This window comes from Myripristis murdjan, chromosome 13 (assembly GCF_902150065.1).
Source record: "Myripristis murdjan chromosome 13, fMyrMur1.1, whole genome shotgun sequence".
Classification (NCBI taxonomy): domain Eukaryota; kingdom Metazoa; phylum Chordata; class Actinopteri; order Holocentriformes; family Holocentridae; genus Myripristis; species Myripristis murdjan.
The window spans coordinates 17,747,906-17,762,003 of record NC_043992.1 but is presented as its reverse complement, the minus strand read 5'-3'; the positions used below and the strand labels follow the sequence as shown (position 1 = coordinate 17,762,003).

Here is a 14,098-nt window from a genome sequence, read left to right as displayed (position 1 = left end):
CTGGCACGCTGCATACCGAGCTGGAACCGGTCGGTACAGTTCCTCGTGTGTCGTCTTACAGTAAAGACTCGGCATTCGGGTTAATTCTATTGTTCCAAAGCAAAAGGAAAAGTCAGGCAAAGATTTGATTGATTTTCATCAGTAAACAGAATATAATGTTACTATTGCCTGTGCCATGACCCCAGAATGAACAAAATGATGCACAATCACACAATGGCGCCATGCAAAACATCAGGCTGTGCGGTCAAAATACCACAGGCCCAGAAGATAAACCATCCACACTGACCACTACACAGCTGCTGCTTGCACCTTTGCTTTCAACAACACTCTCTGCCATCTGAACGCCCTCTCATTCCTGATTGTGCACTTGGACAATATGAAGACACACTCTAAATCCACATTGTGCAACACTGCGCTCTGAAAAAGTGACTCGGCTCATCTGAATTCTGCACCGGCCCAGGCAGAGAGCACCTACTCGACCAACTCAGCAGTCCACATTTCTATATGTTTGTAACAAAAATCAAATCAAATCAAATCAAGTCTCATTCATGTAAAGTAACAGTGTGTGTAACAGTTTGTTTCAGAGATATATTGTGAGACGTTCTGACAACTCAAGAGTTTGACAAAACAAAGCGACACACTGCAAAATGAAAGCAGAATGTCAGAGACAAAAGGAGCAGTGCAGGACATTGTGGGAACATTAGAGTATACGGTGCATTCAGAAAGTATTCACACCCACTTCATTTTTTCACTTTTGTTATGTTGCAGCCTGGTGCTACAATTGCTTAAATTCATTTTGTCTCTCATTAATCTACACTCAGTACCCCATAATAACAAAGTGAAAACATTTACTACAATTTATTCAAAAGAAGAAACTGAAATATCACACTGACGTTAAGTATTCAGACGTTTACTCTGCCATTCTTCTTTGCAAATCCTCTCAAGCTCGGTCAGGTTGGATGGGGCCCGTCGGTGGACAGCCATTTTCAGGTCTCTCCAGAGATGCTGGATAGGGTTCAAGTCAGGGCTCTGGCTGGGCCACTCTAGGACATTCACAGAGTTGTTCCTAAGTCACTCCTGTGTTGTCTTGGCTGTGTGCTTAAGGTCACTGTCATGTTGGAAGGTGAACCTTCAGCCCAGTCTGAGGTCCTGAGTGCTGTGGAGCAGGTTTTCATTGAGGATAGCTCTGCGCTTTGCTCCATTCAGCTTTCCCTCAACCCTGACCAGTGTCCCAGTCCCTGTTGCTGAAAAACTCCCCCACAGCATGATGCTGCAACCACTATACTTCACTGTTGGGATGGTGCTGGGCAGGTGATGAGTGGTGCCTGTTTTCCTCCAGACATAACATTTGGAATTGAGGCCATGAACTGTTTGGCCTCAATTTTGAACTGGCCTCAATTTCTGTGCTTACAACATCCATTGCACGTCTGTCCGTCCTGGGGAGGGATCCCTCCTCTGTTGCTCCCCTGAGGTTTCTTCCTATTTTTCTCCCTGTTAAAGGGGTTTTTTAGCGAGTTGTTCCTCATCCGATGTGAGGGTCCAAGGACAGAGGATGTTGTATTTCCTGTAAAGCCCTTTGCGACAAATTTGTAATTTGTGATTCTGGGCTATATAAATAAATAAAATTGAAATTGAACAAGGTAAAACGTGTGCATGTTCATGAAATGCAGTTATAACATAATGAATTATCGTCTTAAATTGTGCTGTCTGGTGATGACCAAAAAAAAAAAAAAAAAAAAAAAAAAAATCCAAAAACCAAAATGTCAAAAGTTCATGTGAATTGAGGAACTCTAAGTGTACATTTCAGAGTGTGTAGGATTGGGTGACAACAGTGCATACCATAGATCTGATACGGAAAAGGACAGAGGCCTGGTCTAACCGGTGAGACAGCATCCTTCCCAGAAATGAACAAAACATTGCACAATACTTTATTGTGTTTATTAACCTAGTTAGGTTTGTTTTTCCTTTTCACAATTAAAAAAAGTAGTACAGGAATTGCAATAGCTGAGGGGTGGAAATAAATAAATATACATTTCTATCTATCTATCTGTCTGTCTACCTATCTATCTACACTCAGTTGTTAGGTCCACCTGTACAGTCTAATGCAGTTCAATGCAACAGCTCTGCCATAATTTTTACCGTTTAAGATGTTCAGTTTTTGTTGACATTGTGAAGAATGTGTAAATTTAATTCTATCTTTATTATAGACATAGTAGTTTGCAGAGGTCTTGTATTGGACTACATTATATTGAGAAGTGTTTCTAATTTTTTTGTCCTCCCTATTTATATACTTTAGGGGGACAGAATAGTGGAAACATCTCTCAATAAAATGCAGTCCAGTACAACAGCAGCACTAACTATGAGCTCAATGCCAAACATAGACCTGAATGAACACCTCTGTTACTGTGACAGAAAGAAAACCTCAGCATTATAGGCATCATAAGAGTAAACTTTATGGCAGAACAGTTGTATTGTACTGTAGGCCGCCATCAGAGCAGCCAGGGCTTCAGTAACACCTGAGCAGAGTCACAGGCTGATCACCTCCATGCCACGTCGCATTGACGCAGGGATTCATGCAAGAGGAGCCCTGACCAAGTATGGAGTACATAAATTAACATATTTTTCAGAAGGTCAACATTTCTGTAATATTAATTCTTTTCTTTTTTATTATTCTTTTTACTTAATATTCTAACATTTTAATAATGATTTTTTTTCATGTGTGATGACTCTAGAAAATATATCAAAGTTTCAGTTTTTGATGAAATTACAGAAAAAAGAACTTTTCCATTATATTCTCTTTTTTTTTTTTTTTTTTTTTTTTTTTAGATGCACCTGTATCCTGCATATAGAACCATGCAGGAAGAAGTGTAACTAAAAAGTACTACAAAAAGGTAAATCTGATGAAGTTAAAAAGTTATTTCTGAGTCCTGCCCTGCAGCTAAATCATATATCTGTGTGTTATCCTGATATTATTCTTAAGGATTTTTTTCTCTCCTCAGTTTAGACAGTTTAACCTTGATGTCTGTCTTGTGTGACAAATGACACCTTTCACCTGCCCACCCAATAGAGAGCTGTATACTGTAGAGAGCTGAGCTGTAGCTTTGGTGACATCTAGTGGCTGGAACCTGAAACTGCACAGTGTAGTGTGTAGTCATTCACGGTGATGTGATTTTTTTTCCAGTGCTTTTGGGTGAAATGTTAATTTACTCTGACAACCTTAACCTCTGACATTTACATGTAATTTCACTAATTATAAATGTGGTTCTCTTGTTATTTTTCAATGTTTCTTCTCGTTAATTTCCTCATCATATTTTTCTCTGTGAATTTTGGAGGCGCAGGGCTCCACTGGGCCCAATGGCTCTTAATAGCAGCAGAACATGTGGAGTGGCAGTTTCTTATATTTTGACCAAATGTCACCATGTGGCTCTGCTCTTGTGCACTACTGTGCTCAGAAAATCACACATCGTTTATGTTTCTTATCAAAAGTTTTATTTGCACATTTATTCAGGTCACAGTATAAAGTAGTTTCTTTGGTGTGTATAAAGCAAAGTGAGTGAATTTGTCTTCCATGTGAAATGCTTGTTATGTTGTGGTTGTGTGGAGGCTGGTTACACTGCCCTCTGTCATCATGGTGAAAAGCACTGAAGCACAATAACACTACATACATATGGCTTCCTATGGCCTGTGACAGAATTTGTAAATGTGAACAACCAGCCCACCTGCCTGCATGAATGCCACATTTCAGATTCATAAAGTCCAAAGTAAGACGCTCTCATCTATATACAAAAAAGACACCGCTACAGTACAACATTTTATGTTGTTGTTTTTTTGTTTGTTTTTGTTTTCTTGTTTCAAGCTGTGGATTGTTTGACAGAGGTAACAATTATGACGACTGAAAATACCCCGTCACTTCTCATCTCTGATCCTCCATGCTGAGGTAAAAGCTGCTCAATTTACACCCTGCAAAGTTGTGGCCGTAGCAGTTACAGCTACGATGTCAGGACAGCCAGGTTTTGCCCCTCCTTTCTGTCTTCATCACTGCCAAAAGGAAATTTACATGGCAACATGAGAAACTTGAGGGCTGAGGATGGAACCGAAGCCTGATCGTATCAAATCACAACACCAATATTCCAATAATCAAATGATGTTAACACTGAATTTAAAGAAATATGCCATTGTTTTTTTGGGGAAAAATACCCTTTTTCTAACTCATGCAGACATTGTCACCTCTGTGCATCCAGTGGTTCGGTTCCAATGTAGCCTTTCATGTTAGCTTAGCATAAAGACTTGAAGTCTATAGGAGTCATTAGCTTAGCTCATTTAAAGTGAAAAAATAAACCGTACAGCAGCTCCTTTTTATAAAAACGAGACTTGTTTCAGGAGAAGTTAGATGGTGGAACAGGAACATTTCAAATACTCATGATATATTATGTAAATAAGAGTTGCTGTAAGATTTATTTTTTCACTTTGATGGAGCGAGGTTAATGACTCCCATAGACTTCAGGTCTTTATGCTAAGCTAACACAAAATGCTACCCATATGAGCCGAACCACTGGACGTACAGAGGTGAAAATGGTATCAAACATGCTGTCGCAGTCTGGGTAAGTTGGATAGTCAAGATTCCAGTGCAGAATGCGAGCTGAACCATTCCTTCTCTTGGATCTTTCTCGTCATGCTCCATCGCTGTGTGTTAGTTGTGCGTTGTTTAGTTCTCTCACCGGAATGCTTCATATTTCCTCTCCCGATAAGCGTTGCGATTCTTGCTCAGGAAGAGAAGGACCAAGTCGCAGATGAAAACTCCCTGTTAAATGTCATTTCATTCAGTGATGTAAGTTGTGGAAAATTAGCACCTGCAAGACGTTACAAATCACACTGGTCCTATCTGAGGCCTCGTCTTCATGTGTCTGGACTAGGTTAAGTATTTTAAAATAAATGTTACTTACACCACTCATCAAAGCCAGTCCTGAGCCTATATTGATGACTGTTGGGATAATACTGAACTTGCCAGCCTATGAAGTATGACAGAAACAAATGATTTGGTCTAAATGAATGAATGAAAAACAAACACACAAAACACACACACATCTCTACCTATCCATCTCTCTATCGGTACATCAATCTACAGAGTGAGGCTAGAGGAAATATTATAAGGTTACCAATTGGTTGGGGTTCCTCTTTGAAGGAGTGTTTTAACTATGCAGCAATAGACTGGGACAAAATAAAAAATATCCTATTCATAGACATGGGATTCTACAGTGTAATAGATTACACTAGAGAAGAGTGAGAAGTTTTTTGAACAGCTCCAAACTAGCAATTGGATCCTTGCCCAATTACAGCTCCTCTCAGAGAAGCTTCTGATGCTCCATTGTGAATCTGTACGCTGCTTACTCATCATCTAATCCTGCAAAGATACAATTCCTTTATCTCATACACAATGGATCAGGAATATCTAATATTAAAAAAAGACCCTAAAGGTGATTATCATGTTGTTATAATGCCTTTTTTTCCTTAGACCTTTGACCCACAGGAGGTAAAAAAAACATTTTCCATACCCGTCCGTACACCATCACTTCAAACCGCACACCGAAGAATTTATACAAGGTCCGGTAGTCCTTCCCATTTGCGTCTTTGTAATAGCGAGTGTATCTGTGGAGAAAATATCGAGATACTGTGACACATATGGAGGTATCAGAAGGAAAAGCAGTTTATTAAACCAGTGAATTTCTTCTGGAGTATATTATTCTTTGTCATCTGGTCTAAATCAATGTGTTCAAATAAAGACAGTCACGTAACAGTGGAAGAATTTTACAATGTATGATAGAACCAGAGTTTTTATGCACAAAAGATAGGACATCACTGTCTAAAGAGTAGTTACCTGAAGTTATATCCTTTTGTGTTTGATAAATTGAGGTCCAGGCGCTTGAAGTGGTATTGTGGAAGGCAGCTGTTAATGCCTTTGTCAAGGTCACAGTCCCACACTATGAGAATACCGATGGAGCCGCCCTGGAAAACACAACCAGCGGGTGACGTTCACTTAATTCATAAAAATGTCTCTGTCCCAGTGTTCCTCCTGGTCATAATTTAAATTTCATGTTGTTTTAACCATAGGTCCAAAATCTTCTTTTGATATATTATTTGATTCATTTTCCTGGTCTCTTATTTTCAAACAAATTTTTCCATGTCATTTCTCACTAAAATTTCATGTAGAGTTAGGTCAGCCTCAGTCAATTTACTGACTGCTCACTCTGTAATGAGGCAGTTTTGATGTCACTTTTGCCAAAAATTTATACCAAAATACTAGAAATTGTGTCTTTCTGTGTCTTCTCCTCAGTGTGTGCTGGTTGCAACAGAGATACAACAAATTTTGGGCTATATTAAGATAAAGCTTTTGAATACTAACAAGTGAGGCCATGTCCGTAAAGTTGTGTTGAGCTCTTCTGGTAATGTCCCCCAGGAGGAATTTGGGGCAGTAAGGGTCGCGGACCTCATGGTAATGGCATTTCTTCAAATAGGACGCATCGGTTGTGTTATCGATGTTGGACCTGAGAGATTAGAAAAGCACAGCACACAGTGTGTCTGTAAACGGCTTCCACTGAGTGTTCTGGTTATAAAACTGCTGAGGGAGTAGCCAGGTTAACAGAGGAGCAGATGACTTACTTTGAAAAACTAAATTTGGGGAAGTGGATGAAATTCTTGATGAGGATGGTGAAGTTTTCAGCATCTGACAACAGAGTCTTTCTGTAAAACAATCAGATCCCATTATCTTGTGGAGAAATTATGTGCTGAAATTGGGAAACTAACAAGTCATGCTTTTTATGACAGTACTGGCAGGAGGCAAGTATAGTTACTTCATGTCATGCCTCATGTCTTTGTGCCTTTTGACATCCTGGAGCATTAAGGAGTTTTCCTCAGTTTGTTATGTGAGTCTTATTTATGCTAGAAAACTAAGGATGCTTCCATTTGATTGTTTTTTCCTGTTGTAAAATCTCAGACAGTGAGCAATTTCACATGAAGAGAGCGACATGATTTGGCGTATACATATACAGTACTTGTGTAAAGTTACAAATGATGATTGTAAATAAGCACTAGAGGGACAGACACATTTTTTAGCTGGCCCACCTTGTATTTTTAAGTCCATCCAATTAGGTTGTGAAGCCGTTTCACAAGACCAACGGGTCAGAAAAGTTTCACAACCCACGGTGGACTGCACAGTCCTAAAGTAAAATCTGAAAATGTGAAAAATGCGATGAATGCATCCATGTCTGCACAGGTTTGCCTTGCTCCTTACGCTGATGCAGAGTGATTTTCGACGGGACACCAGCCATGTATTTCACAGGTACCCTTGGAGTTTTGATCCTCTCTCAAACATCGGCCACTCTTAACTCCTTTGGACAATAACAGAATAAAACAGCATAAAATCATCTTGCTCATTTCCACTGAATGACAGTACATTTTAATTGTGTAATGACACTGCAAAGAGCCAAAAGTCCAGAGCTAAGGTGACTGAGCATATCCTTGATCTTTTATTGTGCTGTGTGCCTGGCTGCACTGTTTTGTATTGTCCATATGAGTTGTTTTAACTAATTTTAAAGTGAATGCAGGCAGATAAATTTAGACCAAATCATCTTACATAAGGGAACCAAGCCATTTAATATAGCAATGCTGAAGTCAAAATTGAAACTTTTACAAATACAAATTATTAGTATGACTATTCAATGAGATCGGTGAAGCTTCTCTCCTACCGTGGCCAGCAACCACCTTGACTCCCTTCTGACAGTCCTCATCACCACTGCAGTGGCCATCCAGCACCTGGGGGCTCTGGGAACAAACATCATACAAGGTGGCTGTGTTTAAACCAGATGTGATATCTGCCATTTAACCACAGCGACTCTCTGTGTGGCTGAAACTTGGACAAGGGTTCACAGGCTCCAAAAAACTGTGACACTCAGCTGTGTTTGTGTTTAGGCTGCATCAATGTATTTTTCCCCCTCCACAACAGAGGATGGGAATTTTGAATGCATGCAATAGGCACAATTTCCCCATCCATCAGGCCCTGCTAAAAGACCACTGACCATGATGACCTGTGAAAACAATGATGACTGGAGAATGGCTGCAGTCTTCTTAGCTAACTGACAATACTGGCACATTTTTAAAACTCACAGCAGCTAAAAACTGCCATAAACAATCATAAGGATCATAGTCCAAAAACAAAGAAAGGCACCACATAGAAAGTATCTGTAACCTGTCAAAGCCCTGATGCTGAGGAGGCCCTGAAATGTGTTCTTGCCTGGAAAACCTGGCATGCAGAAACACTGACTTCACTAAAAATTAAATGACAAAGACCAAATGCAGCAGGACAGGTATCTGTATCCCTGTCAGAACAATTGAAAAACTACCAAAAATTGTTTTAATGTCACTTGTCTGGGGCTGACTGGGAGACGAAACATGACAGCACAGGCCACCGGCAGCCAAGTGCGGGCATGGCCACAGCAGTGCTTAGAACTAAAATGTATACAAGAGCGGTACTTTATGGCCGTGCAGGACTTTTACAGGCTTGTTAGTCTGCTGGCTGTTAAAAGTAAACTGTCAGGCAGCAGAACGAGAGGTGCACAGTTTACATTCCAGGGTCCCAGTGGAAATATGAAGCTGAGGGAAATGATGAGCAGAAGATTCTCTCACACTCACACTTACACACAATAAGATGAACAATGGATTAAAACGTCTTTGAAAGCCTGAGATCTGTTGTTATGAGTAACTTTTGTCAGGAAAATTAAGCCCAAAATGAGCCATTTGTTTGAGATTTACCTTTGAAGTGATTTGAATTGACCTCTGAGGGGCTGCTTACAGGTAGGTGCCTAATTGACGTGATTTGACTAACATGTCAGTAAAATAATTCAAGGTTCCAAACCTAAGTATAGCCATACCTGAGTGCATTTATTTGATTGTGCCAAGCCTTGGCACAATCAAATAAATCATCACAATCACAAGTTCACACATACTTACATACTCAAACATAACTTACATGCAAACAATTTAATGGCACGCTACACGTGATAGTCAAAAACTGTTCCCTGGTAAACACCATGCCTGCTCTGTGATAACTACTCCCCCTATTAAGGCCGATTTATGGTTCTGCATACGCGTAGCTTACAGAGGGTTTGCATAGCAAATGCGTCCATTGCGCACCTCCGAAAAATTGTAACTACACGGACCCTACGCAGACCCTACACAGAACACAAGAGCAATGATTGGTCTGCCGAACTACATCACGGACGGCATTTTGCCTCTCGGGCTTCACAGCCTGCTGTAGTATCACATTCCAATAGTGTTCACCTCACTACTTTTGTACCTTTTGTTTGTATTGATTTGCGCATTTCAATTCTTTTGCACCATTTGTAGTTAACATGCGCATTTCAATTATTGTGCACCTTGTTTTGCACTATTTGTTTGAGAAAATAAAACAAGTACGTTTTGTAAAAACATGACTGTTTATTTACAATGCCACAAGTAAAAAAATTTAAAAGGCTTGTCGGTGTAGGTAACAATATTCCCCGCCGATAATAATATATCGCCGGGGAATTGCATAGCGTACTAGACCGTCAGGACGCAAAAGCATGAGAGGCACACACCATCTGCGTAGCAACTGCGTACACGCGGCGGCCAGTGTCTGCAGAACCATAAATCGGCCTTTAGTATGCGCCCTCTACTCCAGATACCACCTACTGTGCAAAAAGGGAACTACAATGAACACACACCACTTCATACAAGAGGCTCCAGCAAGCCGCTCAGCAGTCTCACTTTCACTATGGAACCTCTAACTTGATTTGATCAGGGAAGTAAAAGCCACTGGTGGCAAGGAGCAGTGCTTTAAGCCCCTTGTTTGGGGGCCTGGCTGATGTGACAAAATACAGTTTATATGTATATATAGCTATGTTTTTTTTTATTATTATTATTTTCATAAAGGTGAGGAAAATTCTCTCTCTTGGTCTGAGCTTCTTGACATTCATTACCAAACCTGTTTAGACATATTTAAATAATAAGTAAAAAAAAAAATGTACATGAGCAAATAATGAAAAGTACACAGAGCATGTTTAGACTGAAGTTTTAAGCAGGGAAAGATGGAGACAAGACAGTTTAGCCTAAAGGTCACCATGTTCAACAACACAGCTTGTTCCTGCTGCCTTTTTTACTTAATAAACTTGGTGTCCCAAATTACAAGGCAGTAAATAAGGTCTGTGGATGTAACATGGATAAATAATGTGTTTCGCCTCAACAACTTCTTTGGACATATGAAGCCTGAATCTGAGCATTTTCTTCTCTGCAGCTCCCAGTATGTGTGTATGGACACTTGCACCATATTAACTGAGCTCGAGCACGGGGCAGAGGACTCACTGCTTACAGTCAAAAAAAGTCTAAGTAATTTCCTTTTTTTGTTGTATTTACTGATGGCTCCATTTTCCTGCTATGTCTACTCTGTAATATACATTTAATCAAATAGAATATAATATACTTTGCTGTCCCAAAGGGTAAATTTGTCTTGGACTCTGCCCTGTAGTTTCAAGATACAAGAGTAAAAGACAGTTTAGCAAGATGTTAAAAGACATGAAAAGCACTAAAACACTTGATAGAAATATTGCTCACAAATTAAATTTCAATTCCCTGTCAAATGAGAGCTGTCGCGGTCATATGAAGTGGCCAGTTCATTGCTTAAGTTGTTTTTTGCTTGGTCTCTCAAATCAAATCAACACTTAGAAAATACTCTTACCTCCGGACAGGAACGAAGCGTCTGGTTTGGCGACTCGATGTAACTACTTACAATGAAAAGAACGCTGCCACCCTACACAGAGAGGAAACACGCTGAACTGCGGTGAGAGCATAAATAAACAATAAATAAACAACCACACAAACACAGAGACAAAAGGTGGGTTTCTCACAAAACTTCTGCAAAACTGACCTTTCACCTCTCCTAATAAAGGTGTCAGGATTTTGCACCATCCAGGCTCTTATGGTAAAGCTATTATTTTGTGTAGTTTCCTTGTCGTTGTGGATTTTCCCTGTTGTTTAGCTTTTGTTTATTATTATTATTGTTATTGTTATATTTATAAACAATATTGTTTCTTATCTTAATGATGGAGGAGGCTATTAATGTCATTTGTCTCAGTTAGTGTCGAGTACTATCACTGACCATAGTGATAGCAGCATGTTACATGTGCCAGCACAACTTCAGTTAAATCAAGCCCAGATTAATTTCACTTTCGCTTCTTTGACAGCAAAGACAATAACATGCACTAGTGGCAGACTGCAGTTTGGGTGCAAAGCATTTTCTTTGCATCAAAATCCATGCCTGCTTCTGCTGGGTGATGAAAAGTCTGACTGATTTCTCAGACAAACTGCAGCAAAAGAGATTTGAAAAATTGCCAAACAGAAGTGCAAGAATTAGAGAGTTACAGAACTGAAGTTATCCGTTCTTTTGTGATTCTTAGCTTTGTTTTATTTCCACATCTAGTCTCTCTTTGCTTTTTATCTCAACTTTGCACATCTTTAAGCTTTACACTTACTGTGTGTTCATAATCGCTGCAGCAACTTTTGTATGTTTTGCCACCTTCATTTAAATAACACTGTATTTGCGTCTAATCGTCCGGCCTACTAAATTACTTTCCAGGCTATTTTACAGAGTTTAGTTGCTGGGAAAGTGAGGGTAGGACAGCTCTTGGCATTCAACTCACTCAAGACCCAACAACCAAAATCATCACTTTCTGGAGCCTACTACCCTGTGCCCATGGCCTTCTGGAAACTGAGGTAACTCCATATGCCTAATCCACCCACCATTGAGGTTTCGCTCAGAGCTGCTGAAACCTCAGGTTCGAAATTTCTGCTTCCTGTTGAGTTGATATGCAATTTTTGCTACCCCTTTCAAATTGTTTTTCTCTGACTGGCCTTAGATAAGTTGATTTAATTTAGATAAGCTGAATTAACTGATCAGTTTCATCTCCCTATATGGATAATTCATAACTTTCAGATGTAACTGATTAGTTTGATTTATCATAATTTTCCTCTATTTGAAGGTGGTGCCCAAATTTTAACAAAAACTAGTAGCCATCATGCTACAAAATCAAATGAAGTACATATACTTCATTGGTAATGTGAAAAACCACGTTCATGCACAGGTAGTTTTCCACATTGCCTTGTTAGACTAAACTGACTCATTACAGGAGACCATTTACATCCGTTTCATTCAGAACCTGAAGCTGACAGGAAGAACCCAGGAAAATGCTTTTACTTTCATTATATTTGTTATTCTAGACCAGTTCTGGTGGTTAAGAACTTAAACTGGCTGTTCAGATCATGAGGCCACCTGCCACCGGTACATGAAAATGTTACCTCTATGCATTAATAGTGTGATGGTGTATTAATGCTTCATTTGACATTGCGGTGTACATTTTCACCTGTGGTGGGATGGCGTAGTCCTCCGGACCCCAAAAACCCATGCCGGAATCAGTGGTGTTTGCGGTGGCGACCCCCTTCACTTTTGTTATAACAGAGCTCTGGACAGCCTCCTCCGTCTCCTGGTAGGCCTTCTTAGTCAAAAATACCCACCTGTGTGTGAGAGCAACATGCAAAATATCAATCTGTGGACCCTGACTGCCATAAAAAAGCACGTGCCGAAAAAATAATATATGCATATATTCACATATTTATGATTCTCTTGGTTAATTGTCTAAATGTACATTAGTCAGCTGCAGGTCTTTTGTTGGGTTTCTCTGGGCAATTTTCTAAATAGCTTATCAGTGTGGCACAATTTAGGGCAATACCAATAAACTGCTGTGCGGTCTTCAGTGTTAAACTCATTAGTTGTGAGGAGATAAAAGTTTATAATAGCTGTTGGTGGTCACTTTACCTCAGACCACAAACCAACATCCACTTCCTCTTTTCTCCACTCAGAACGAAGCCTAGGAACTTTATCGCATCATGCCAAATAGTACAGGTAACTAAAAATCCTTAGAAATTGGCACCACTGAGGAACAATTCTGTGATAAAATGCTGGTTTACACAGAGTAAACAAGTAGTTTCTGCATAATAGTTTGCAGAACAGACTGTTAGATGTCAGTGAACCAGCTTATTAGGATGTCAACATCAACATTAACAGGACACAAATGTAAGTACTGGTAAAATATCATGAAGTAATGATGCATTATATAGTAATAACTAAGTACTTATTTATCAGTCATGATAAATATAATGGCTAAGCCTAAAGGTAATAATGAAGCTATGATTTATTTGAATTATGTCAACGAATTATTGGTTAAGTGTCATTTGAGGAATTAGTCAGAGTTAATTAGGAAATAAATTAGGAAGTAGCAACAATTAATAAGTATTATTAAGTAGCAATTAAGTGTCATTATTATGCAGAATAACAGATATCCAGATTAGATATTGGTAGGCTACCAATGATTAGATATTGGTTGATTCCCATGGCATTTATGGTCTGTTCTTGCAACATATAATACTTGGTTCAGAGTTTACTATTTAGCAGTTCATTCCTGATTTGTTCCTCACTTATTAACTCCTCAAGATTTTGTGCAGGCTGCCTTATTGTAGTATTACCGACTACGAGGCTGTGCAAAATAACACAAGCAAACTGTATATCATACAGGAAGACTGCAGGTATTGTAAATTACAGTGGGATTACAGCACCAAAAACTTAAAGTAAAGCCAAAAACACAAACGCACTTTAAGTTCCAGTGGGAAAATTCCAGTGATTATTTGCTAGAGATACACCACTGTTATGCAGTTCTTCGAGCATCTGATGTGGAATTAACTTTAAAAGACTGTGTTAAAATCACGCCGGTTGCCACTTACCCAATTACGTAACCGATGATAGATAATTGTAAAACTCTATATAAAATGCCAACTTTCTTGTCGTTGGTGACAACGTATTTTATTGTCCTATAGCTGAATAAGCAGCTCCCTGCCATTCTTGCAGTCAGTCAGTCAGTCAGGCTCTTAGCTGAATGTCGGTGCATAGTAGTGGAAGTCTGCGGCCGCGGCTACACACTCTTATAGTTCACCCAAAGTGAAAACACACACTGGTCCGTTT

At 39.5% G+C, this 14,098-nt stretch overlaps 1 protein-coding gene across 1 annotated transcript; it reads right to left on the bottom strand.

Annotated features, from left to right (window-relative positions):
• Window positions 1-3,800: 3,800 nt before the first annotated feature.
• Window positions 3,801-13,976, bottom strand: LOC115370525 (P2X purinoceptor 5-like). Its single transcript, XM_030067551.1, has 12 exons — window positions 13,861-13,976; window positions 12,447-12,597; window positions 10,766-10,837; window positions 7,743-7,818; window positions 7,289-7,385; window positions 6,658-6,738; window positions 6,401-6,542; window positions 5,876-6,003; window positions 5,553-5,646; window positions 4,944-5,009; window positions 4,719-4,801; window positions 3,801-4,038 (listed from the first exon to the last, which is right to left on the bottom strand). The coding sequence occupies exons 1-12, from the start codon at window positions 13,974-13,976 to the stop codon at window positions 3,990-3,992; spliced, it is 1,155 nt and encodes a 384-aa protein (XP_029923411.1). The 3' UTR covers window positions 3,801-3,989.
• Window positions 13,977-14,098: the final 122 nt, after the last annotated feature.

Coding starts and splice junctions, on each gene's coding strand:
- LOC115370525 (XM_030067551.1), bottom strand. CDS start 13,976: ATGGCAGGGAGCTGCTTATTCAGCTATAGGACAATAAAATACGTTGTC. Junction 7,819..10,765: donor CGCTTCGTTCCTGTCCGGAG/GTAAGAGTATTT, acceptor GTTTGTTCCCAG/AGCCCCCAGGTGCTGGATGG. Junction 6,739..7,288: donor GAAAATCACTCTGCATCAGC/GTAAGGAGCAAG, acceptor ATTGTTTTACAG/AAAGACTCTGTTGTCAGATG.